This window comes from Macaca mulatta, chromosome 1, assembly GCF_049350105.2.
Source record: "Macaca mulatta isolate MMU2019108-1 chromosome 1, T2T-MMU8v2.0, whole genome shotgun sequence".
Lineage (NCBI taxonomy): Eukaryota > Metazoa > Chordata > Mammalia > Primates > Cercopithecidae > Macaca > Macaca mulatta.
This window is the reverse complement of record NC_133406.1, coordinates 170,513,682-170,540,277: the sequence shown is the minus strand read 5'-3', so window position 1 is coordinate 170,540,277 and position 26,596 is coordinate 170,513,682. Positions and strand designations below refer to the sequence as shown.

Below are 26,596 nucleotides of genomic sequence, written 5' to 3'. Positions count from 1 at the left end.
GAGGATACTATTGATTTATTACAATTAAAATATTCATGGCTTAGACCAACTGCTTAATTTTAATAAATTTTAATATATCTTAAGCATAAAAGTTCAAAATTATCAGAAACATTATAGCATTTTTTAAAACCTCAAATCATTATGTCTTATTTATCTTGACTCCTATTTTTGTCTTTCATTTTACATCTCTTTCATAAATTCTTTCAATGAAAAGTTAATAACCTTATGATACTTAAGATAGTTGAAATTCAAGACATATTTTTCTGTTCTTTCTCACCAGCATATAAATCTTTTCACTATAATTTTGGAAGGTACAGGATAAAAAATATTTTTAAATTAAGGATGAATAGATTGTTAAATAGTCAAAATGTCAGAATACTGTTGCATTTCTGCTCTTTGCAACTGAAAGAGACTAGATCTGAGGCTTTCAAATCATTGCCTGCAATTCTTCCACTATGATGAATATGAACACTTTATAGCTATTCATTTCATTCCTCATTTGTAAGATTCTGATGACTCTAGTGAGACTGAACTATGTCTATGATCTTATAATTTGCTCTTTTGGTTAAATGTAACAGATAAAGCACTTGAATTGTATAATGTTTCCATTGAAAGATTTCTCCTCAAAAGCACTTTTCTTTGGCTGATTACACTCTAAAATCATTCATAATCTGAAAAGTAAATCTCTATTATTATAAAATAGGTGGGAGCAACTAGGAGTTCCAAATCTACAGAAGAATCTCAATACTGCCTTCCATTTATTGAGCAGTTTTGGTGGCATGCCAAACATATGGGTACACTTTGGTTAAGTGTTCAGAGGATCTAAAGACACTGACTGACAATTTATGTAAGAATTTAGTCCACTCACAAGGAAAGGGATTAATCTGTTGGAAATTCAGTTGTGTGTTTTTCTTTTTTTAGCCCTAGTGCCCTATTCTGAAAGTGTTGCATAAAATTTAGAGTAAAACCTAGTGCCTGAACCTACCCAAAAATATTAAACACTAAGAAAATGAAAATGTAGAGAAACAAATTGGTTTTTCATGAAATGGCTGATTTACAGCTGGAAGTAAGAGGAGCCAAGTTAAACAGATGTTTAAATTCAACAAATACTGCCTGAGTCTGAGGTAGACTTGTAAGGAGTCTACTCATGCAAAAGTTTAAACTTTAATATGATACATACTCTCTTCAAATAAATAAGTCATTGATTAGGAATATTCTCAGAAATACACTATATTATTTTCCTTACTGCTCATGGATGTTTGAATGTTTTGCTGCTCAAAAAAGTATCCAAGAATGTCTGAATGTCTTAGAGGTACTGAGGACTTTCTGTACTGAAGTTAATTAATACATTTGTTCCGTTCTCTTCATTATTGTTGATGGAAATTAGTTTCAGGGAAATGTCAAGGACCAGTGTGAGACAGCATCCAAAATTATTACAGCCAGACAGGGAAAGACTGAAACAGTCATCTCAAAAAGCTGAGAGCTGCAGCTGAGGCAAAAGGGAACTGTATTGTTCGGTCTGGCAGACGTTCTGATCTAAGTTCTGGGGTAGTGTGAGATTATTGCAGAAAAACACTTAAGGCAGCCCAAAAGTTAACTGGGGCTTTATGGAGGAATCAGGATTAAGCCAAATATGACGGAATATTTTTACCAGACTGAGCATTTAGAACAGCATCTCATCTAGCAAACTTAACTACCCTTCAAGATCCAAGGTAGTCTTGATCAAATATTTTCTCCTCCAGTTAAAGGGGTAGAGCACAATTAGCCCTGCAGTTGATATTGTCAAAACAACGTTTAGTAGTTAAAAACACCAGTCCAGTCACCATAGAACTCATTATGTCAGTGTTCACTGTCAAGCAGAAACTGCTTTTACATACTTGGAAAGAGAAAGCAGTAGAACACTGGATGGAAATTAGTTGCCTCTGTCCTCTCAAAGAAGTGTATGATAGCCATTATCTGTTTTATTACAATAAAGAAACATCACTGTCAAATTGTCAAGATGTGCAGAAAGATGAAAGATTTTGAGCCAATAAATCTGATAGTAAAGCAATAAAAATAATAGCCTTTTATTGAGTATATACAACATGCTGGGCACTGTATTACGCTCTTTATATATATGAATTGATGAATTTATGTGATCTCCATAACAGTTTCTGTTAATTGAGTAGTATTATTATTCCCCATTTTACTGAGGCCCAGAGGGGTTAATTAACTTGCCCAAGGTCATTTAGCTGATCTGTGGCAGACAAGATTTGAAACAAAATTGAGCTGACTCCAAATGCTTTCCTTAATAAGCATTATAATACATGCCTCTATCTGCAAATGTCACTTAGTAGAAGAACCACATGACAAATTTATACCCTGTAGAGTTGAGTCTAATATGATATTCTAATATTGAGAGTATTACAGAGCCCTCTAATTAGTCATAGTCTAGATATTTGCTTCAACAAGTCCTTGGGAGTCAGCATGTATTCTCTATTGAACCTAGATAATTAGGAGCATATTGTACAGAGAAGATTGCTCAGCAATTATATAACTTGTGGACTAAGGTATCATTACAGTGGTGATTCTGCCAATGGAGCAAGCCACAATACTCTTTGCTTGTATGTAAGCACTCATAAAATAATAATTTCTCATTGCAAAATTTAAGGAATTTACCAGTATAATTTCCACAGGATATTGTTAGAAAGAGGAAACTGCATTAATAGATAACTGATGCCATGCTGTTGTACTATTTTATAAGGCAACCCAGGACTCTGCAAACAAGATAATTTTTAATGATGCATTCACAAAACTCATCATTCAGGGATTCATATTCTTCCTTGCTCCATCTGCGGGAAGAGGAACTAAGCTCCTGGATCTTAAAGACATTAAAAAAGACTCATAGCCCCTTTCCCTATATGGTGTAAAGGTGTTGCACTGAACAGTCACATGAACGATTATCTACTCATAGTATCAAGATGAAAGCTGTTTTATGGATTCAGCCCATCCTCAAAGGACCTGACAGCAGCAAATATACATACTGGGGCATTGGGGCCAGAGAATCAGTTATCCTCCACGGTCCACCATTTATGTGGAGAATAGTCATAAGTGCCTAAGCTCAACAGATGCCAGAGAGCTCATCCATATTTCCACTAAGTTGGGCCATCTAAATGTAGCCACAGAAATCATAGAAAAAAACAAATTCATGTTTTTTCTTAAATGCCTTAATTTACTTATGGTACAGGTCAAATTCCAAGACATCGAAAGAATATTAGGAGCATAGAAAATGTAAACTATTATCACCAATCAACTCTAAGTAAATGTCCTAGAATTTCAGATTAAATTACTAAAAATTATTTACATTACATTTAAATTATTGCCTCCAGATGCCCAAACAGCCTGCAACAGGACTTTTCACTCCATCTTTTCACTCCATCTTTTTTGTGTAGATATGTATATTACATCAAATAAAAGTTTTTACATGATTAATATTAAGAAAAGAAGGACCCTCAGACATGCAGAATTGAAGCTTTTGTTTAATACTTTTACCCAAGGATAACAATATTCAGAGGCACGTGGGGCAATGGCAAGTTCGAAAATGCGCAAGAATAATGTTCCAGTTTTGCTCAACTTCATGACATTGGGTGATCCATAAACAAAAGCTTGCTAAAGATATGTTTTTCACTCATAGAAAAGGTACATACCATATGCCTATTTCCTGTCAGGTTTTCTCCATGGATATAAAAAACGAGAATAGCAAACATATTTGTTTAAAACTCCATATAGCGCAAGATGTATATTTACTACATAAATATTAAACTACTTTTAGCATATTTAACTTTGTGCAGCTACTAGACAAATACAATTTATTGTATATGTTTCTAAATTCATTTTGTAGGTAATATAATTTATATATGTGTCACATCCTTAATTCTACTTCAAGTGATTATGTAAGGCAAAGTAATTTCAAAAAATTTATGCATTATATGAAAATAAAATTCAGGAGATCAAATTGTTTTAGTACTTCAGACTAAATTTAGGAAGGGGCTGAAACAGATTTTATTTTATATATAAAATGATTTTTAAAAATAAATTTCAAGCATAAATTATTTTATAAACATAACTGATTACTTCAGCTGCATCTTAGTCACATTGCAATTTGAGGTTCAGAATGCCACTAGGTTATTTGAGGACATTAAAAGTGAGATGAATTCTTTCTTTAATAAAAAATGAATTTTCACCTTTCAGTTCATTGTCTTAATGTTGGAGTAAAAAGTCCAAGATCTATTCAGAAACATTGGTAGGAATGAAATGTAGTCTTCACAGTCTCCTACAAATAGTATTCCTACAGGTGTGACGACTTATATCAAGCTTTCTTTAAAAGGCATGGTAGCGTGCTTTAGCCAATTGAAAAAATGTCGGTATCTAGACATTATAATAGAAAGGAGACATGAATTTCAGCTTATGAAAGCAAATAAATATCATTAATTCTTCAGGAAACGTTCACTGGGGCATAAATGTGAAAAAGTAAGGTCATTTAAAAGTATCAGTGTAGAGGTAATGAACAATTAAATAAATGCATGTATGTGTACTTTGGAAACCTAAACATTTTTAATCAAAATATGAAAGCACTTAAAATTAGCTTATCAATAAGATCTTACATAATTACTAAAAAGAATAACCAATAAATCCAGAGTTAAATAGTAAGTAATAGTAGTTTAGGATTACTGAATAGGTACCAAAGTACACATATATGCACTTTTTTTTTTTTTTTTTTGAGACAGAGTCTTGCTCTTGTCACTCAGGCTGGAGTGTAGTGACGTGATCTCGGCTCACTGCAACCTCTGCCTCCAGGGTTCAAGCGATTCTCCCACCTCAGCCTCCCGAGTAGCTGGGACTACAGGCACCCGCCACCACACCCAGCAAATTTTTGTATTTTAGTAGAGACGGCGTTTCACCATGTTGGGCAGGCTGGTCTTGAACTCCTGACCTCAGGCGATCCGCCCGCCTCGGCCTCCCAAAGTGCAGGGATTACAGGCGTGAGCCACCGCGCTTGGCCTATGCATTTATTTAATTATTCATTAGCTTTACAATATAAATAGTATAGTTATACATAGTCTAAGTATCTGATTCTAAGTACAATGGAAAAGAAAACTGCTTCCTATATTTAAAAATCGTGTTGAATAAACCCATCGCCATGCACAAACCACATTTCCATTAAAAAGGACTATCACTTAACCCCTGAGGACATTCACTGATAGAAAACAAGCAACCTCTCTAGGGTAGAATTAAACATTAAAATGATTAAAGAAAAGTCATATGTATTTATTTGTCATTTTTTGTTTATTGAGGTATACTGAGTTCTCTGTTGAAAGAGAGAAAAAAAAAAATCAGATGTTCCCTTTGTCCTCTCTGTCAACGAATGTTTCTACCTTGACTCAGAATGACTTAACTTAATGGAGTACCTAGACTTGGGAACCTTTGCTTATTCCTACACTGAAGAAAAAGACCCATGATATGTTCAAGTTTTGTATGACTTGCACTTGCTGGAGTAGCTTCAGCTGAGGTGGTGGCATTAGCTGAGGTGGCTTCAGTTCCCTGAAGGTATTCATCTCTGGACCATAAAATGAGAGTGGCCAGACAGACAAAGAGAGAATCAAGAATGACTTTAACTTCTAAATCTTTGCTGGTTTTGCTGAGTGTGAACTGCTACCGCTTCATCCATCAGCCACAGGCAGTCTCAATGCTTTTACTGTGTGTGGCATAATTATCCTCCTTTAAATGCACTCTTAGTCTCAGATGTGTACAACTACAATATCCTTTTTCTTTAACCTACACCTTTTTAAAAACACATAGGAAATGAATGAAAATATCAGCACTGTAAAATTTTTAAATAATTATATAAATATCGAGACTAAATATGATTCCCCCACCCCTTTTGTTCTACTCTACACCACCTATGCACAGCCTTGGCCTAACAGCCACTTTGTTAGTCATCATATCAAGAATTCACAGCTGTAGTGTCTTCTGGCACTTGCCCCCAGCCTTTTTGACTTCCTGAGCCATGTCTAAGAAATGTTCTAGCATGTTCTGACCATAAAATGATGCATTAGCCATTGAATAAAACCATATTAAACCTATAAGAATCAGTTTGACTGAATATAGCTTACAACAAAACAATTTTTCACTTCAAAAACCTTATTTTAGCAGAATTAGTTAAAGAAAGTTTCACTGAATTCTTTACTTTTCAATTCATGATTTTAAAATAGTGCAGATAGTGTCAAAAAATTATACAACCAGAGGGGCTTTGAGGGAGCCTTCAGGAATTATAATCAGAAACCTGATTGTCAATACTATTTTAAGAATAGCTAAAAAGAAGAATCCACAGCCTCTTACATTTCCCACTCCTGTTTTTAATCATTTTTACTATTTTATGTTATTTGTGAAGCTGAGAGGAAAAGCCATTAGGGGCTCTGACTGGATCAGCAAACTGTACAAATCTTAGCAATTCACATATTCACCACAAGTTGGGGTCCCGTATTAAATACAGGCTTTAAAGGATTTATAAAATAAAATAAATGGTAAATAGTTCTTTTATTTTTTCCTAAGAATCCAGAAATCCAGAAGGGTTGTAAGTGAATGAAAATGATTATTGACTTTTAAAAGAACATATGACAAGCAAGTCAAAGAAAATTCAACAATTTCACTAAGAAATAAACAGGATGCAAATGCACTTTCAGTCACAATAGACAGACATCCCCGACGTGTTTAATTGTTAAACAATAGTAGAAATACTAAGCAATTAATAAAAGTTAAAACATAATTGTGAAGTAACCAAAACCAAACACAATTTTAGCACTTACGTTCAAATTCTCTAAAAAAGAACAGCCCACAATTATCAGTATCAAACTATAAAAAATATTCTAGTACTAATATATCATTTCTAAAAGCAATCTTAGAGAAACAGGAATAAATTGCTTATTTTTGGTTGCTTTTAACAGGTCTGAAGAGTGTCATCTTGACGCTCATATATATGCTACTAAACAAACTTTTAGAATGACCTAAAAGAATGATGCAAGTCCAAAGACCAAACAACGTGTATTTATTTTGCTAGAATATTACATTTCATTATCTTGCCACTAAGTGATTTGTGATCCCATAGTCCATTTCTTTGGGTTGCACTAGTCTCTTTGTTGCTCCAATGCATTATTAATAAATTTTTTTACAAATACAACCAAGTGATTTCCATTGTAATATTTACTTTTTTACAAATTAATGAAACTGAAATTCCTTTCCATGCATAAAATTTTTGTTAAATTTTTAGAAGACTTTAGTAAGTTGCAGAATTTTTACTTGTATCTCTACCTCAAATTTTCTGTTTCTAAAGCAGTTCTCCTTTCTGTTCATCTTTTATGGATTTTACACTTAACTGTTTTGTGAGCTAAGTGCAGCTATTCATGGAAGCATCATATTCAGCTGTCAGTCTCCTTTTCTTTCTCTCTCCCTCTTTCTCTCTTCTTCCCTCACTTCTCCTCCCTCTTAGCTTCTAATGGCCATAGAATAAATCTCTTGATGCATATGAATTTATCAGTTGCTAAGGTATCAAATTATTCAAAGCCTAAAACTTGATGCGTAGCAATTAACCTTAAAATACTTTGTCATCACACTTTTGATTCATGGAGAGGAGCACTATTGATAATACCTTTATCCTTGATATTTCAAGTGTTCTAATAATCATAGGGACTAAGTAAATATAGGCTCTGATGTATATCTAATGTTGCTTCTACAAGCCACAATATAGCTTCAATATTAACACTGCCCACATTATGAAAGAAAATTAATATTTGCTACTTTTTAGGGAAAAAAAAAGGTTCCCCCTAAAAATTGAATCTATGGCTATTGAATCTATGGCTCTGTTTGCTGTTTTCATGAGTCACTTTTGCCTCTAGAAACACTCTTTGAACTTTCATAGTTATATGAAAGCATGAAATACTATATGCTATTTTTAACTAATATGTTCTGAATTATAGTTGTATATAATTTTTACTTGAGATATGGTCTTCTAGAAACCAATTTCTCAGCATCAGCTAGAGCCAAGACTTTTCAGAATTTTAAGGAAAAGCATATTTCATATGTTGAAGTCGTAGGTCCCTTAAGACAAGTTCTATTTTGGTGTCTACGTTTACAATAGCTGGACTGTCACAATCGTTCACCTTCATCATTAAAAAGCCATATAAAGTTCCTTTCTCCTCTAAACTTAGAATGTTAAATGTTGGACTTGTAAACTAGCTTTCTAAGTCCTTTAAGGTTTATGTCCAGAGATGTAGAGGCTAGGTAACCAGTAAGGCAAGGTCAGATCTTAACAATGCAAGAAGCCTCCCAAACTTATCCTTTTCCAAAATTACTTGTGAAAAGCAAAACGTTTTATAAGCACATTATGAGTACTTCTGAAATAGTCATTACGACTTATATAAAGACTATTGATAGTTTTAAAATGAGGTGGAAATAGGAAATGGCAACAGATCATGCCTATGTGGTACATCCCGCTAGCCCTCTCTAGATTAACTTTGGTTCAAACCTAGAGGAGTCCCTCTGTGATGCATGAATCCACAGGATCTGTGCCTGTCTCAAACACGTCCAAATGCTGGTGTCTGAGAAGAGCAAAGATTTCCATTCTTTTGAAAGGAGTTTGCAGTACCTACCATATTGCTCTGTTGTGAGATACCCTCTAGAGGTGGTCCTGAGGGAAAGCCATTGTGCTTTCAAGTCACTAAAGAACCTGAGATGAGAGACATAAGAAAAACCCATTTAAAGACGCCACAAGCCACTAACTACAGTGGATTCTATTAGCCGTTACTATAAAGGGTTGAGACTCCTGACTTGGAGCTACTAAAGGAAGTGGTCCCTGAAAGTTAATAAAAAATCGTTTAGAAAGCCCTCCAGATGGGACCCATGTCCACTACTAGGAGTGAACAGTAATTGGAGCCATTATCACTGTGAGTCACAACCAGGGAACCACAGGTGAGGCAGGAGGAACTTTCCAGCCCCTTCCCATCCCCTTAGAGATGCCAATGTCCCCTTATTTGTTAGGAATTCAAAGGAAAGATGGCAAATATTGGCCTTTCAATATACTCTAAACAGAGAGGAAAATAATTTTTTCTGCCAATAAATCTGGTATAGTTGGAGACTCAGAAACTCTCAATGTGGGCTTTGCTGGATTAAAGACCTTGAGTTGTAGATTGAGTTTCAGACTTTTTTAAAAAAGTAAAAATAGAGACGGGGTCGCACCATTTTGCCCAGGGTGGTCTCAAATTCCTGGGCTCAAGCAATATGCCTACCATAGCCTTCCAAAGTGCTGGGTCTAAGGGAGTGAGCCACCATGGCTGGCAGAGTTTCAGACTTTTGATAATTAAAGTAACATTTATTGATGCTAGACTGAGTGTCATCCATTGTTCTATTTTATCTGTACTCAGTCACTTCATCTAACAATTCTGTAAAGTATGTACCATTTATTAACCCATTGTAGTGATGACGAAAAGTTAAGTCCATAGATATTAACTTGCCCAAGGTCACCAATTGTAAATGGTGAACACAGACAGGTAAACTCAAGAGCTATACTCTTGACCACTACTTGCAGTGTGGTAGATAGAAAAAAATGGCTTCTCAAAAACATCCTAGGCTGGACACAATGGCTCATGCCTGTAATTCCAGGACTTTGGGAGGCCAGGATGGGTGAACCACTTGAGTTTAGGAGTTCAAGACCAGCCTGGGCAACATGGCAAAACCCTGTCTCTACTAAAAATATAAAAATTAGCCAGGTGTGGTGGCACATGCCTGTAGTCGCAGCTACTCAGGAAGCTGAGGTGGGAGGATCACCTGAACCCAGGAGGCAAAGGCTGCATTGAGCCATGATCATGCCACTGCACTCCAGCCTGGGCGGCAGAGTGAAACCCTGTCTCAAAAAAAAAAAAAAAAAAAAAAAAAAAAAAAAAAAATCCTAATTCTCTAATTATCAGAACTGTGAATATGTTACATTACATGGCAGACAGGACTTTGCAGATGTGATGAAGTTAAGGACCTTAAAATGAGAAGATTACCCTAGATTATTCAGATGGGCCCAGTGTAATCACATGGGCCTTAAAAATGGAGAATCTTTCCTAGCTGCAGTCAGAGGAAGATGTGACAGCAGAAAAATGGTCAGAGAGATTCACCATTGCTGGCTTTGAAGATGGAAGAATGGGATCGTGAGCCAAGGAATGTGGACATTTCCTAGAAGCTACATAAGGCAGAGAAATGGATTCTCCCCCTGAAGTTTCCAGAAAAGAATGCAGCCAGCCATACCAAAACTTTTATTTTAGCCCAGTGAGACCTATGTTGAACTTCTAACCTACAGAACAGTAAAATTATAAATTGGTGAAGGTTTAAGTCACTAGATTTATGGTACTTTGTTACAGCAACAGTAGAAAACTAATACATATTGCCTCTTGGAAAAAGAGTTATTGATTCCCTTCCTCTGGGACTTGACAGAAGCAGAGAGAATGCTTCATGGTATGTAAATTAAACTTGAAATTAAAGTTGCTGCTACTTTTAGCTCTAGTTTTATGGGTTATTATATAACAGCAGTTTTATGATAAAGTTTTATGATAAAGCTATGCAATAATAAACTATTATAATTTTTCATTTTGACTTACATTAGTACATTACATAGCTAGTTTTAAATGTATTGCATCATAATTTGTCCTTCATTTAGCATTCTGCCAAATGTTATAAGAAACTGAACACATTTAAGATCTTGCTAGCAGAGTTGAAAGATTTATAAGATGCCATTATTTGGATATTTGATACACACAAGTTGGCTTGTTATTGTTTGGAAGTTAGGAGATAACTTTTCACCAAACAGTAGGAAGTTATTGTTTCTAATTTTTAGAATACAAACAGACTGATTATTTCCCACCAAACTCTGTCAACAGTGCCAAAGTATTCTTTAAAATCTCAGGATAAAATGAGTTGTTAAAAGGGTGACACGTTGCTACAATGAGCTTTTTCAAAGCAGGGTCAGCATTTTCACATTTCTCATCAATATTCATCATAAAAGAGACCACAAAATGGGTTTAGATTTATCTGGTCTCTTTCATATAGCAACGTTTATATGCCTAAATGCAGTTAAAAATTAGGGCACTGACCTTTGCAGGCAGTCTTGGGAAACATTCCACCTCCACAAATAGTGAATGCCAAAAACCGTGATCAAATGGAGCAGTCATTGCTTTCTGTTTGGATTAATGTGGCAGTATGCTGGCTGATAGGATATATATGGAAAAAAGGAAACTATACCAATGGGCAGGACCAATTTCTTAGTTGATAAAGTTTATTGATTGAAAAGACGTAATAAAGTGAAGTAATAAAGCTTTCGGAAAAAAGCAATACATGCTTTGGAAGACTCAGGCCACCATAAGAGTAAGCAAAGCAAGTCTTCAGAACAGAGGTTGAATCCTCCAGAACTATGTGATCAGTGAAATTAAACCTGCCACAGACACCACATTTGTATTCTTTCAGCAGTTCAGGTGTGGACTGTTGGTAGTTCCTCCAAGCATTGCAGATATGATGGCTATAATTCAACTTCTATGAACTGGATTCATACAAACATTACTAAAACTGTTCCTGTACAATGAGCTAAAGAAAGGCAATCAAAATTAACTGGGTAGCAGACATTTTGACTGCTGAGATAAAATAATAGTCAAAACAACTTCACTTCCAGCGATCAGAGATGTAGTGGCTTATTTTGGGCAACTGAGTCATTCTGCCTATTGTACAGAGACCCCAGTAGTAAAGGAGGGGCTACCAGGGGAACTGATTGTATATATAGTCTCTTCAAATGATGGAACATGAGAGCTATTTGCCCAGTGTGGAAAGAACCATGGGTGTTATATTTGTTGTCACAACTAGTGCCATTCACTGGCCTGGTGGATGAATCATTGAGCCTTATTGAACTCTTTTTTTCAAACAACTAGTTTTCTTTTTTCTTTTGAATTGACCATTTGTACAACTGAATTGGCCAATGTTGTTAATGCATCACTCCTAAGAGTGCCACCATTAACCCAAATTATTTAAGTTTGTTTTATTTTCTTAATCTTATAAGTAGTGCGTAATCATTGTAGAAAAATAGGAAAACACAAATAAGAAAACAGAAAAAAAATCTGATGTCCCATTACCCTTTATTACCACTGTTAATGTTTAGAAGATATCCTTGCAGATATTTTTCCACACAAATATATATAAAAACACATTTCAGCAAAAATAGCATCCCACCACACACAATGTTTTATAACTTGCTTGTTTCATTAAACATTTGTGTACTTCTACCTCAGCCATTTAGGACTTCACTTTTAGTGACCACGTATCATTCTACTGTATGGATTTACTATAATTTCTTTAATCAATACCCTGTTATTAGACTGTTAGGTATGGTTTGTAATTTTTGTTATTACAAATAATACTATTATGGACATATTAGCATATGTGTATTGCATATTTGTCCAGTTATATCCTTTTAAGTCCTAGAAGGCTAATTACTTGGTTAAAAGTTATACAGTGTTCTAGAAATTTTGATGCCTATCTGTAGTTTCATCTCTAAATAAGAAGGAAAACAGATTAAAATATGAAAGATAAAAATCATTCAAAAGTCTTACATTAATAGGTTTCACAAACTTCTGAAAAACCAAGTGAAAACACAAGTAGAAATATTTTAGTTTGGGTCTGTCTGTTAAACCATTTACACATACACACACATATACACACACACAAAGTTATGAGTTTAAGTGAGTCATGTTTACAGATCAGCAAATAACATGCTTTTCTAAATAACAGGCAAGAATAACAAAATATTGTCTTCTATTTTATTAATAATGCTTAGGAATAGAAAACTATTAACAGCTATATTGAAATATAATTGATATACTACAAAATTCACCCTTTTAAAGTGTACAATTAAGTGATTTTTATGTGTTCAGAGTTGTGCAACCATCATGATTATCTAATTTCAGAACATTTTTATTATGTACAAAAAGAAACTCTGTACATGTTAACAGTTACTCCCCAGCTACTGGCAAATGCTAATCTGCTCTCTGTTTCTATGCATTTGCCTATTCTTGTCATTTCACATAAATGGAATTATATGATAGTTGGCCTTTTGTGACTTGTTTCTTTCACTGAGCATAATGTTTTCATAATGTTTTCTTCTATGTTGTAGCATGTTTCCATACTTTATTCCATTTTATTGCCAAATAATATTTCATTATATAGATATAACCACATTTTGTTTATCCATTCATCAGTTCATTCTTTGGATGTCAATTGAAATCTTATCACCATCATGTTTAAAATCTTTCAGTAGCACCTGAAATTGGTAAGAAGGTTTATGAAAGGCCATCTTAATCTTGCCCTAACCTACTTTTTGGCCTGATCCTCTGCTGCACTCCCAGCCCCATCCAGCCCCATCCACTACCACCCTTCCATCAGCACTCCAGCCATAGCAGAACCACTTGCAATTTCCCAGATATAACAGGCACACTCACTGATGTGCTGTGCCTTCTCTCTGCAATATCCTTCTTCCCCTTACCTGTGTGGATGACTTTTGCATATTCTTTGTTATTCAGCTATCAGGTATTTTCTCCTCTTGGAAGACCTAACACACAAATATAAGCTAGGTGCAACATATTTTTACAATCCATTATACCTCTATTATAACACTTGTCACAAAGTTTATAATTATTGGTTTTCTTGACTTCTCCTCCACTAGACTGTGAGCTCATTAAAGTCAGAAACTATATTCTGTCTATCTCTATATCATGAACCATCCAGGCCTAGCATGTGGTAGACATTCAATATATGTTTTCTTTCTATACATGGTCAACAAAATTAATTTGACTTTCTTATAAACTGCATTAATCAATTTAGGGATTTTATAACCATATAGTCATAAACTTTATTTAAAATGCATGTCCAGTTTGCTTATATTTAATTTGTTCATATGCATTTTATATTAAAATTCTCAGTAACATATGAAATAATATGCATTAAAATAAACCCGAATGTATATATAATTCTAGTAAAAGTTTTAAAGTATACAATGAACTATCAAATAGAAGATACTTTTTCAAATACCTTCAACTGCCTTTAATGGAGACATATTTAAGAAGAATAACTTAAGACAAATTCAGAATTTATACAAAAAATGGTTCAACATCACATTTCAAATGATTTAAGAAAAAAGTCATTAAGAATATGCCATGAGATCAATTTATAAATCATAATTGCACTTTCAAAACAAGATAAGCTTCTTTTTGCAAGCAAAAATGTTGCTTCTCTTAAACCTGGCTTGGAGAGTGCTGCCTTGCTTAAAATACTATAATAATCTTTGAAGCCTACACACATAAACTGTTTCTGAATCTGTTTTCACTGTTTTCTATGTGCATGAAGATTTGTTTAAGTAGGCCTGGTTCTTGGTAATAGAATCCTAACCTCTGTTACTTCTGACTTATAGGGTATCTTTGTTACTAGGGTTCAGCCTGATGGGCCAGCATCAAACCTACTGCAGCCTGGTGATAAGATCCTTCAGGTAAGGCAGAAAAAAGAAATGCATGCAAATGCCAATACTGAAACAGATATGTAACCATGTTACCACGTTAAATGATTTGAATTACATGACTGAAAATAAGTCCTTCTTACATTGCTTATTTGTCTTTATTGTTTTGGGGCTGAAAGTCAAGTCAAAAACAATTCAGTCTGACAAATCCTATATCCCTAGCACCTTACACAGTACTTGGCACATGACAGATGTTTTGCATATTTTTGTTGAACTGAATGAAATTACTTGATAATATAAGAAATATATATATAATATATGTATATATGTGAATCTATGCATAGTTATCAAGTAAGAGTAAATGCCCAAACACAGTATGTGTGTGACTTTCATGAGGGAGAAGGAACTGGTCCATATTTAGTTTCTCAGCCACAGGCTTATTACTGTTTGAATGCTATGAAATACATAATACATCATTCTACTCCCCCTGCTTAGATAAACAAAAGTTTAGCTGTATATAAGGTGACTTTTTAAAATGCATTGTGTGATGGAAAATGACTTTCACTAACTTAAAGCTCTGGCATATCAGAAAAGATTCACCCCAATAAAGAGTTAAGCAAATACTTTACATAACCTCATTTATTTGGCTTTTTTTGTCCTTGTCTCTGAATTCATTGTCTTTAATTTTTTTGCTTTGTTTCTTATCAGTGATTTGCAGCTCATTAATTCACTTCCTATATAAGAGGTACATAATCATTTTCTACATTCCAAGGAAAAGCTCTTAAGCATTATCAACATATTTAAGATTCAGTATTTTGACTCAGAACCCCAGAAATTTCCCATTATATAAATAGGTGGAACTACTTGATACTGCTGATATTTGATCATGTGCAACAATTATGAAATGGCTCAACATAATATATTGAAGATTTAGATTCACTGAGAAGACAGGACATGTGAAAAAGGAACCTTAGATCAGTTATACAAACACAGTTGACATGTGAAAAAGGAACCTCACATCAACATATTGGAAGAAAACCCCACCCCCGATATTTAACGTGGGTTCTTTTCTATTTCCCTAAGTATCGCGGCTGGTTTGAAAAATAAAGGAAAAGAGTATAAGACAGAGAAACTTTAAAGCTGGGTGTCCGGGGGAGACATCACATGTCAGCAGGTTCTGTGATGCTCTCCGAGCCGTAAAACCAGCAAGTTTTTATTAGCGATTTTCAAAAGGGGAGGGAGTGAACGAATAGGGTGTGGGTCACAGAGATCACAGGACAGGGTGAAATTAAAATTGATAATGAAGTTTCGGGCATGCATTGTTCATTGATAACATCTTATCAGGAGACAGGGTTTGAGAGCAGACAACCTGTCTGACCAAAATTTATTAGGCGGGAATTTCCTCATCCTAATAAGCCTAGGGGTGCTACAGGAGACCAGGGCTTATTTCATCCCTTTGGCTTCGACCATAAAAGACACTGCCCCCATGGGGGCCGTTCATAGGCGTACCCTCAGGGGCGCATTCTCTTTCTCGGGGATGTTCCTTGCTGAGAAAAAGAATTCAGCGATATTTCTCCTATTTGCCTTTGAAAAAAGAGAAATATGGCTCTGTTCCGTGCGGCTCACCGGCAGTCAGACGCCAAGTCTTATCTCCCTTGTTCCCTGAAGATTGCTGTTAGTTATCCTGTTCTTTTTTCAAGGTGCCCAAATTTCATATTGTTCAAACACACATGCTCTACAAACAATTTGTGCAGTTAATGCAATCATCACAGGGTCCTGAGGCGACATACATCCTCCTCAGCTTACGAAGATAACAGAATTAAGAAATTGAAGTAAAGACAGGCATAGGAAATCACAAGGATATTGATTGGGGAAGTGATAAGTGTCCAGGAACTCTTCAAAATTTATGTTCAGAGATTGCAGTAAAGACAGGTGTAAGAAATTATAAAAGTATTAATTTGGGGAACTAATAAATGTCCATGAAATCTTCACAATTTATGTTCTTCTGCCATGACTTCAGCCGGTCCCTCCATTCAGGGTCCCTGACTTCCCGCAACAGACATGTAAAAAAGAAACCTTAGATCAACTATACAAACACAGTTAAACAATGCAAGGATCCCCTCAAGTCAGCTCCAAGGAGATCTTCTATCTCCAATGTACTGCGTTCTCTCAGAAAGTCCTAGAAAAGTAGAAATCCTAAGATTGCTTTAACATTTCATTCTCAGAAATTTTTGTTGTTTGTTGTTGTTGTTGTTTGTTTTGTTTTGTTGTTGTTGTTGTTTGTTTTTTGAGATGGCGTTTCACTCTTATTGCCCAGGCTGGAGTGCAATGGCACCATCTTGGCTCACCACAACCTCCGCCTCCCAGTTTCAAGCGATTCTCCTGCCTCAGCCTCCCGAGTAGCTGGGATTACAGGAATGCGCCACCACACCCAGCTAATTTTTGTATTTTTAGTAGAGACAGGGTTTCTCCATGTTGGTCAGGCTGGTCTCGAACTTGCAACCTCAGGTGATCTGCCCACCTTGGCCTCCCAAAGTGCTGGGATTATAGGCCTGAACCACTGCGCCAGGCCTCTCGGAAATGTTTTAAACTAATTAACAAGATCACAATCAGCTACTCAAGTTTTCAAAAATGATAGTTCTCTGAAAAGAGTTTAAGCTACTTCGGCCTGTGCCAGTGTCACAATAGAAATACCACCCAGCAGGCCTGAGTCCATTCTATGCAGGCAGAAGATGCAAACAGCAGTTGGTCTTTTGAGCTAGAGCTGAGAAACAATAACAACCACACATATAATAATCTAAAATTTTCCTTTACCACTTTATTATGGAAGTTCTATATTTTTGGATAGCCTAACTAGTTCTTTGATCTTAGATATTTTACATCATGTCTATGGGCCTCAGATTCATTATGTGTAAAATGAACTGCTGTTTATATGTCTGAAGTCCCTCCCAGCTCACAAATTCAACTCTTTGAAAATTGTATGAATTGCAGTGAAAAACAGCTGAGAATAAACTTAAACTAACAACGTAACTCTCTTAACATTTGGTAAATGCTGCTCATTAGCAAAGGAAATGGCTAATTTTTTTCTCCACTGAATTTCAAAGAAATTATTTTAAATCTTAGAGTCTGGAAAAAAATATAGCCAATTAATCTCAGATCTCTTACCTACTAGAATGTGAGGCTGGGTAGAGAAGTATGCTATAGCTTGAGCCAATGTTACAGAGTTCCTTCCTCCATGACAGAAGCAAAATAAAGATTTTTCCCTTCTGCTAGAATTCAGAAATGTATACATAAGTATTATAACAAAATTATACACAGTATATCTTGCAGATGGAAACATAGGTTAGTGTCAGACCAGACACGATGGCTCACGCCTGTAACCCCACCACTTTGAGAGGCAGAGGCAGTAGGATGGCTTGAAGCCAGAAGTTTAAGACCAGGCTTGGCAGCACAGTGAGACTTCGTCTCTACAGAAAATTAAAAATTAACCAGGTGCAGTGGCAAGCACCTGTAATACCAACTACTCGGGAGGCTGAGGTGGGAGAAGTACTTGAGCCCAGGAGTTGGAGGCTGCAGTGAGCTGTGATTATGCCACTGCACTCCAGGCTTAGTGACAGAGTGAGAATCTGTCTCAAAAAAATAAAAAATAAAAATAAAAACATTAGTGTCTACTTGCAAGGTATTAGAATGCTCTTTTCTGGCTATGAAATTCTAGAATTATATGTGAGGACATGAGGGTTATGAGGGTTCAGTATTTCTAATCCCGGAGAGGTAAAAATACAGCAAAATGCAAGGAAATGGATTCCTCATGCAAGAAGTAGCAAGAAATTTTCAGCCAAGAATACTGCAGAAAAGCTGCACCCAAGATGTTTCCTCTCCACAAATGACCAGCAAGGATGTGACATTTTAGTTTTGTCATAGAACTCACTTGTACCTAGTCCCATAAAACCAAAGCCATTTTCAATAAAGAAAAAAGTACATGGACTTTAATCAAATTATATATTTACAGTTTCATTCATACTAGTTAAAAAGTACACATGGCCAATTATACTTTCTGAAAGAAAGAAACGAGAATGACTAATTCTAAAATGAAATTGTTTGCAACATCAGATGCTAAGAAGGCAAGCTATATATTCATCTATTTATAATACTATTGTCTCTTAGCTTAAAGAATGCTGGGGAAAAATTGTTTCATAACATTGGGTTATCTATCACTTAAAAGGTCAGAATCGTGTGTTTTCAGTGGAGCGAATTTATTTACAAAGCTCAGTGGCAATGTTCGACCTAAAGAATCGAAGTAAAAGAAGGGAAAAAAGAAAAGAATGGCCCTCCCTAAGTGTCAGTACTTTTGGGGTTTAATCTAACCCAATAGCAAATAGCAAAAGATATATGAGAGAGCACAAGAGATGCACCTTTCCTAATCCCTCTTCCCAAACCCAGAATTTATTAGATCTCTTTCTTTCTCTATTACTCTTTATACCATCCACTCTTTTCTTCTTCTGCTGTGATATTATGAGGATGTTATTTGAATTACATGAAGATGTGTGCAATAAGGGATGATGTTAATTAAAACATATTCGCATCATTTTTCTGTTGTACTATTCGTTTTCCCAGAATAGACACATTGTAATTACCCTAAGACAGTGTGGCATATGGAAAGAGCAACTGACCCTTCATAGACTCACCTTCTGCTAACTTCAATTATATAACAGTAAGAGAAAAAACTGAAAGCATATGGAATATAAAAATATGTCAGAGTGAGCCTTTTGAATTTGCCAATATTTGAAATGACAGTTTTGTCAATTTATCATCATAGTTTCTTTTTTCTAATGTTCTTTTCAGCTAAAAAATTCAGTCTAATTCCTCATAAATTTTATAATTCAAAATATATATGAATACAGAAAATCTAGTAATTATAGTTACTCTGTTGAAAAGATGAATAGACTGGAAAATATATATATACTGTACCTGATAGTTAACAACATGATTCACAGTTGTAACCTAAAACTCACTTGCAAGTATGTCCTGCTCTATCAGGGAAGCCAAACCCTCTCCTCTTCATTTACCCACCCCCATCTCCATACATAAGCCTAATTTTGGCAAGAGAAGAGAAATAATTTATAGAGAATTAGTTAACGACATCCAGATTTTGCCAATAACCAAAACAGATTTTTCTAATATGAGGTATATAAATAAGGTACTTAATTGAAGATAATTTTATAGTCTCTTTTACCTTATCATCATTTTAAGGGTTTTGGAGTTTGCAATCAAAACATACTCTTTGTCTACGGCTCTATTTCAAGATGCTAAAAGAGAATAATCAATGAGATAATAATTCAAACAAGCCAGATTTTTTCTTTTTCCTTGTCTTAGAAAGAATCTTGGCCCTACAATTCATATAGACAGTTCAAGAAACTACTGTCAACAATGTCTATCAACAAATACTTGGACTATTAGCAGAGTCATTATTGCACTTTTTTTACTTTTTTAAAGTTAGTTTTTGGTAAGTCATTTGGCTCAGAGCATCTTATCTTGGCCAAAATCGTGGGGTTTGATGCCCGTTAGACCTATTATCATTGCTCTGTTCTATACCACAGTGACAACTTCACTCCACATCCTGATTAGTGTCTTATAAGGAAATATCATTAGAAGCCCCTTAATAGGTAGAAGGGAAGTCATGTGTCCTAAGGGAGCTAATAGCTAGGGAGACAAAGTGAATGTATGCACTCATTAGGAAACTAATAAAGTACTTCATTTTGTGATGTATCTAATAAATATTGTAGCTGTGTTAACGGAATCGAGTAATTAATATAAAAATGTGTATCCTGGGATGCAGAGAGGATGGCCACTCTCAGACAAAAATACAAGATGTAAGACCCTCCTCTTCTTAGCTCCTCCAGTGAATCAGTGAGGGAGTGGGAGAGGAGACCTTTGTGGCAGGGTGCACTGGGGATCATGGAGATCTCTGGTTGTAGGGGGAGTCAAAAGAAGGGAGTTTATTCCTGGTGGAGCAGAAGTTCCTCCAGGATTAACAGAGAGAAAAGAAGGAGGAGGACAAATACCTGTGGGCTAGACTGACATGAGTTTTCAGGGGAAGGGGTAAGATGTTTATGCTAGAAAGGGTGAGTATGGAGTATAAAGGAGAGAATATTGGGGAAGAAGACCCCAGACTCGTGTTAGAGTCATGAAGAAAGGAAACCCTGGGATTTTAATAAGTTTTTTCATGGACTGGGAGAATTTCAAGCATGGTGATGAGTTGGAGTGAGGCTCAGGATGGCGGTAGGGAGAGACAGCAAGCAGGATATGGCATTCAAGGCTCAGAATGGGAGAGGTAAGTTCAGACTCCCCAAAGAGAAGTCTAAATGAAATGTCTGTGTATGGGTGGATCTGTTGTACACAGATATATATACAAACACTGAATCAATGCTTCCTTGTCTGAATGGAAATCTGATGGCTCTGTTAATGACCAGTAGGTGTGATTAGCTTGCTGAGAGAATTTTCTTACTTAGGTAAAGCTCACTTATTCCACAGCCAGAGCTATAAGAAACAAAAACATAAGCTAGAAAACAAAGTGCTTCTGAGGAGCCATAATTAATGTCACAAAGTCCATGCACTACATTTCATTCCTTTTACTCATAAGAGAGGATTTATATCATACCTGGGAGTCTTTTATCTAGTTGTCCAGACCACCAAGGTGAAAGCCTTTGGCTCCAGGCTCATTGCCAGAAGCAAGAAGTCATAGCCAACAGCTTCACTCTGCAGTAAGAGAGAAACTTCTTTTAAAAGCCAGAAATAGAAGAGAACAACTTCTTTTAAAAGCCAGAAACAAGATTTTAAAAGTACAGCAGATTGTACTCCTAAAATCTTGTTTCTGGCTTTTAAAAGAACGTTTTGTACTTTCAGTATGGAACAGTTTTTCTCAATGACATTTTTTGACATATCTTTGAAAAAAAAAAGAGTTCATGGTGAACTAAGTTTCGTAATCACTTCATACTCTATCCCTTGTTTCAGGACTTTACACTGTACTAAATAGGCTAAGAACTCTAAGAAATCTTACAGATATATGTTTCAACATGTTTAACTATACAGTCCTCTTTACCAAAGCATCAATTAACTACTTCCACACAACACACTTTGGGAAATGTTTGTTATAGAAACAAACTAACGGGGCCATGGCTGTGTCCAAGAGAGTGTTGATGTTCACAATTATTACCATAAATCATTAAGAAAGGGTTAATGTTCAGTTTCTGAGTTTTTAAAAATTTCTCAAAAAAAACCTCCAAAAATAAAACCCCTAAAGAATGAGAAGTTGTTTATGGTTAAAATGAAGTGTTGAACCCTTAAAGAAATAAAGTATTTGAAAATTGTACTAAAGCATTTCCCAACAAGGCCAAGTAAGTTCCACATTTCTATAGTTTATCTTATTTGTGGTTGAAAATCAAAAGCACCAGAGACATTGGGGGTGGGGGACTATGGAGGAATAATCACATAACTTTTAATGTTTAGGTAAATAATTGCTTATAATGATATAATACATTGAAGAGTAAGATTTCGTTTAATACAATTGGATTAGAAAGGAACCAGAAATAGGTTTGAAAACTATGTGTTGGTTAGGCACAGTGGCTCACACCTGTACAATGCTTTGGGAGGCAGAGGCAAGAGGATTGCTTGAGGCCAGGAGTTCAAGACAAGTCTTGGCAGCATAGCAGATCCCATCTCTACAAAAAAAAATTAAAAATTAGCCAGGTGTGATGGCACGCATGTGTAGTTCCAGCTACTAAAGAGGCTGAGGTAGGAGGATCCTTCCAGCCCAGGAGGTTGAGGCTGCAGTGAGCTATGATAGAGTCACTGCACTCCAGCCTAGGTTACAGAATGAGAACCCATCATTAAACTGTCTTTTAAAGTATGCTTTTATATGCCAGATTTTGACTGCATATTATTATACATTTAGTTTTGTTCATAATATACAATGTTCTTGCACAGAAAACCAATAAAAATATTGAGGAAATACTTTTTGAAAATCAAAACATATTTTGAGTATTTAGTAAAACATGAAAACCAATAAAACAAATTAGGTTTTTTAGGGTGACTCTATCATTCATAGTTTAGCTAGTAGAAAAGTAACATCCATTAAGTGTCTCTATTGTGTCATTTAAATCATACAACAACCCTGCAAGACATCTATTGTTGACAGATGTTCAATAACTTATTTGAGTTCTTCCATTGTCAACAAAATAACAAACAGAGAGACTCTTTAAAAGAAAATGATGTTTATTTGGGAATAGAGCATTGAAATTGGAATACATATGCCATAGTAAACTATGCATGTATTCAGGAAGTTAAAGAAAGACAGCGGTTTTTAAAGGAAAAAATAAGGATTATGTAACTATTTTTAAATAATTATCCTTGGCTACAAAGATCGATAGCAAGGATGATGCCAGTCCAAGATTGGACAACCAATTGCTGGGCAATGTCCCTGCAGAAGTATTTGTTGTGTAAGGTTGCAATGGCTTTTGTGTAAGGTCGTGTTTTTGCAGTCTTTTGTGACAGTTTTTGTTATCAGGTATACAAGTATGAGAACCCTCTCTTCATGGCCTTCCCCGCTCTATTTGCCGGGTTTTTTGTTTTGTTTTGTTTTGTTTAACACTAGTCACTCCATTTGATTCTGACAACTTTCACACCATTACACAATACTGATTCTATGGAGCAAATTTTGCAGATGGTATCATATTTATTACATTTTCTAATTTATTTATTTATTTGGAAAATGTGCATCAAATGCCCACTGTGTACAAAGTATTGTGCCAAGAAATGTAAACAATGTTATATGAATGTAACCAAGTTCCTGCCTTCCACAACCTAGTCCTGGAAATAGACATACCCAAATTATACAGAGCAGGAAACAAAGCAGGAAGAGAGACAAAAAGAGCTGAGTATCAAACATTTGATAAAATGAATGCCAGCCTGTCATTTAAGAGCAAGCTCTTCATCAAAGTGGAGAGCAGCCTGGCTACAAAGAGCCCCCCGAAAATTAAGGGTTGATTTTGCAGTTATTCTTTTTGTGAAAAGTAAAAGGATCGTGACTTGTTGGGAAATTGGCTTGCAAATCAAGGTAGGAAATTCATTTGTTGGAGATGATCATTTGATATGTTTGATAAAAAGAAAACAAGCATTTAAAAATCAGAGCAGATAAAGAAATAAATTTATTCAGATTTACTATTATCAGCTCCACACCTGAGTTTCTATTCAAATAATTCAGTCTTCAGTTGAGTATATTCTACGTTGCCATATCTTTTATGAGCCTTAATTCATGAGAAATTCAAGCTGCAGTACATGTGTGTACTTAACACAGAAGAGAAATTCTTGCCGGGTGCGGAGGCTCACGCCTGTAATCCCAGCACTTTGGGAGGCCGAGGTGGGCGGATCATGAGGTCAGGAGGTTGAGACCATCCTGGTTAACACAGTGAAACCCCCTCTCTACCAAAAATACAAAAAACTAGCCGGGTGAGGTGGCGGGCGCCTGTAGTCCCAGCTACTCAGGAGGCCGAGGCAGGAGAATGGCGTGAACCCGGGAGGCAGAGCTTGCAGTGAGCTGAGATCCGGCCACCGCACTCCAGCCTGGGCGACAGAGCAAGACTCCGTCTCAAAAAAAAAAAAAGAGAGAGAGAGAAATTCTTATTTATGTTTTGTTCTGCAAATGTTTTTTAAAATACTAGAATAAAACTCATTAAAACTTCAAACTTTCTCACATTTACAAAAGCAGTGTAAATTTTTCATATGAACTCTCTAAGAACTGAAAGTCTATAATTCAGGTTTTCGATAGAAAGGAAAGTTTTTTAAATAGCTTAACATAAGGTCAATGTAGTATTGATTATGAGTATACTCAGCCCTAAATATATCCTAATACTTAACGAGTACTCTTATCAGATTAAAATTTGAAATGAGAATTAATTCTAGTTAGTTAATGTGAAGCACAATGAGGATTATCTGAGATTCCTACTCTTTCTCATAATACCTGGCAATCAGAATTGAACACCATGAAGCCTTGCTCTTATGGCACTAATTTGGTTGCTGCATTATTTCGTTTTCCCTCATTCTAAGAGCTGTAGGCATTCAAAGTGCAATATATCAATGTATTAATATTTCTCTAACATACAAAATTTATGTGTACTGGCCCTTTAAAAAGGCTTATCCCTTGGAGGGTGAATTTAAATCAACCAGAAATCACATGCCCATATCTCTAAACTGATTTCTTGTTTTGGAGTTTAAAAAGATCTGTGCTGTCCTCCCTGTTGGATAATCCCACCAACCCTGTGGTCTGGCCTTCTCTGAGGCTAGTTTTTAAGCTTAGAGCCTTGAATAATAAGAATGCAACAGAATTTCTAGGAGAATTACAACATCATCTGGACTATTTCTGCAATATGAACATCCATAATTTATCCATTTAACAAAACATTTACCAGAAGGTAATCAAACATAAATCCAGGAGAGAATAAGAGAGGAAATTCAGAAACCAAGTGTGTTTTACGATAGATTGATGAGCTCTATTTGCAAAGCTCTACTTTTTGTTGGAATTGCAAATACTATTTTCATTGACCTTCAGTCTTTTCATGCCTAAATCATGAAAAGGGACAATTAAAAAGCATTTTGTGGCACAGAAGATATCAAATAAAATTAAAATAACAAGAGATGTCTTCTGGAAATTACGTAACAATTATAGTAAAATGTTCCTTCATACTTTCAAATCAGCTAAAGCTAGAAACCCATTAATTACATATTTTTTAAGGATTAAATTTTCAGAATATCTTTTCCCTTTTTAGATTGTTTTCTTGGTAACTTCATTTCAACTTAATAAGTGATTTCTCATTTTTCATTAGGTTATAATTTCCGCAAAATGGTACATATTTTTTTCAAATCTATGATAGTGTATCTATATAAAACATATAGGTAGCCAAATGTGGCAATATAGTTTAAATTTTTTATTAATTTAGCATTTGTTCTTCATATCATCTTTTTCATAGTATGCATATATTTATTAATATAATAAATTATATTAATACATGTAATATAATATACATGTAAATCATATGCATTTATTTTTTCAAAGCATCATTGGGTTTATACCCTGCAATGAACATTGCATAGTAGCAGTCTTTATTTCCTCAGCCTCTTCTTCTTCTGTGCGCGCTCACACACACACACACACACACACACACACACACACACAAATGTAAAACTCCATTATTTGGAATATTGTGATTCTTCTGGTCTTTATTTTAACTGAAGAAGCCCTACACAAATATAGTAACATAGTTGTTTGATTCCCTGTCTGAACTATCCAAGATTTAAGCCTGATAACCACATTCATGTTAACAAATACAATGTCAATTCATTTTGCTCTTCTGTCCTAAGAATGAAAGAAGTTTCTCTGGAACTGAGATTTATTATTATCTTCTTCCACTCAAAAAAAATTGGAGATTCAGCATTTCTGTAGATATTTAATTTAGGACTAAATGTTACTTCTACCAGTATTTTTAGAGTAAGTTAAATTAAACCTGATAGAAATCTGAATGGGAATCACAGCTTGGCAACCACTGTAAAGAACAGAATTATCTTTGGAGGTGATATAGCAACAATTTTTTAAGGGAAAAATGTTCATTATTTTATCATGGCCAGTGAAATGTCAGCTCAAATTACTTGACATGATTGTGGTCTTATTATTTCAGTGAAGTAATGAAAGAAACAAGAAGAAGGAATATTACGGTATCAGGTGATTCAGCCTTAGCCCTTTCCCTCATTGTTTGACCTCAGACAATTTGTTTTGTCTCCTTAAAATGAAGGCCTTTCATTTATAAAATGACAGGATTAGTCTAAACTAACAGTTTTCACACTGGGCTTTCATGAGCACTATAGGGGTGGGAAGGTATTGGCAAGTAAGCTGGTTCGCTGGGTCCAATCTGTCTTCCACCTCTCTCCCTTTCTCTGTCTCTCTCTAAAAAGATCTGTTTAAATGTTTTACATATTGAGCTATCT

General features: G+C 35.3%; 1 protein-coding gene across 3 annotated transcripts in view; it reads left to right on the top strand.

Annotated features, from left to right (window-relative positions):
• The window catches only part of LRRC7 (leucine rich repeat containing 7), a 552,677-nt gene that overhangs the window by 521,469 nt on the left and 4,612 nt on the right, over window positions 1-26,596 (top strand). For all 3 annotated transcript variants that reach the window (XM_077954325.1, XM_028832544.2, XM_028832526.2), the window contains one exon: window positions 14,522-14,596. In XM_077954325.1, coding sequence (XP_077810451.1) covers window positions 14,522-14,596 — 75 coding nt within the window. The remainder of the gene's footprint in view (window positions 1-14,521; window positions 14,597-26,596) is intronic.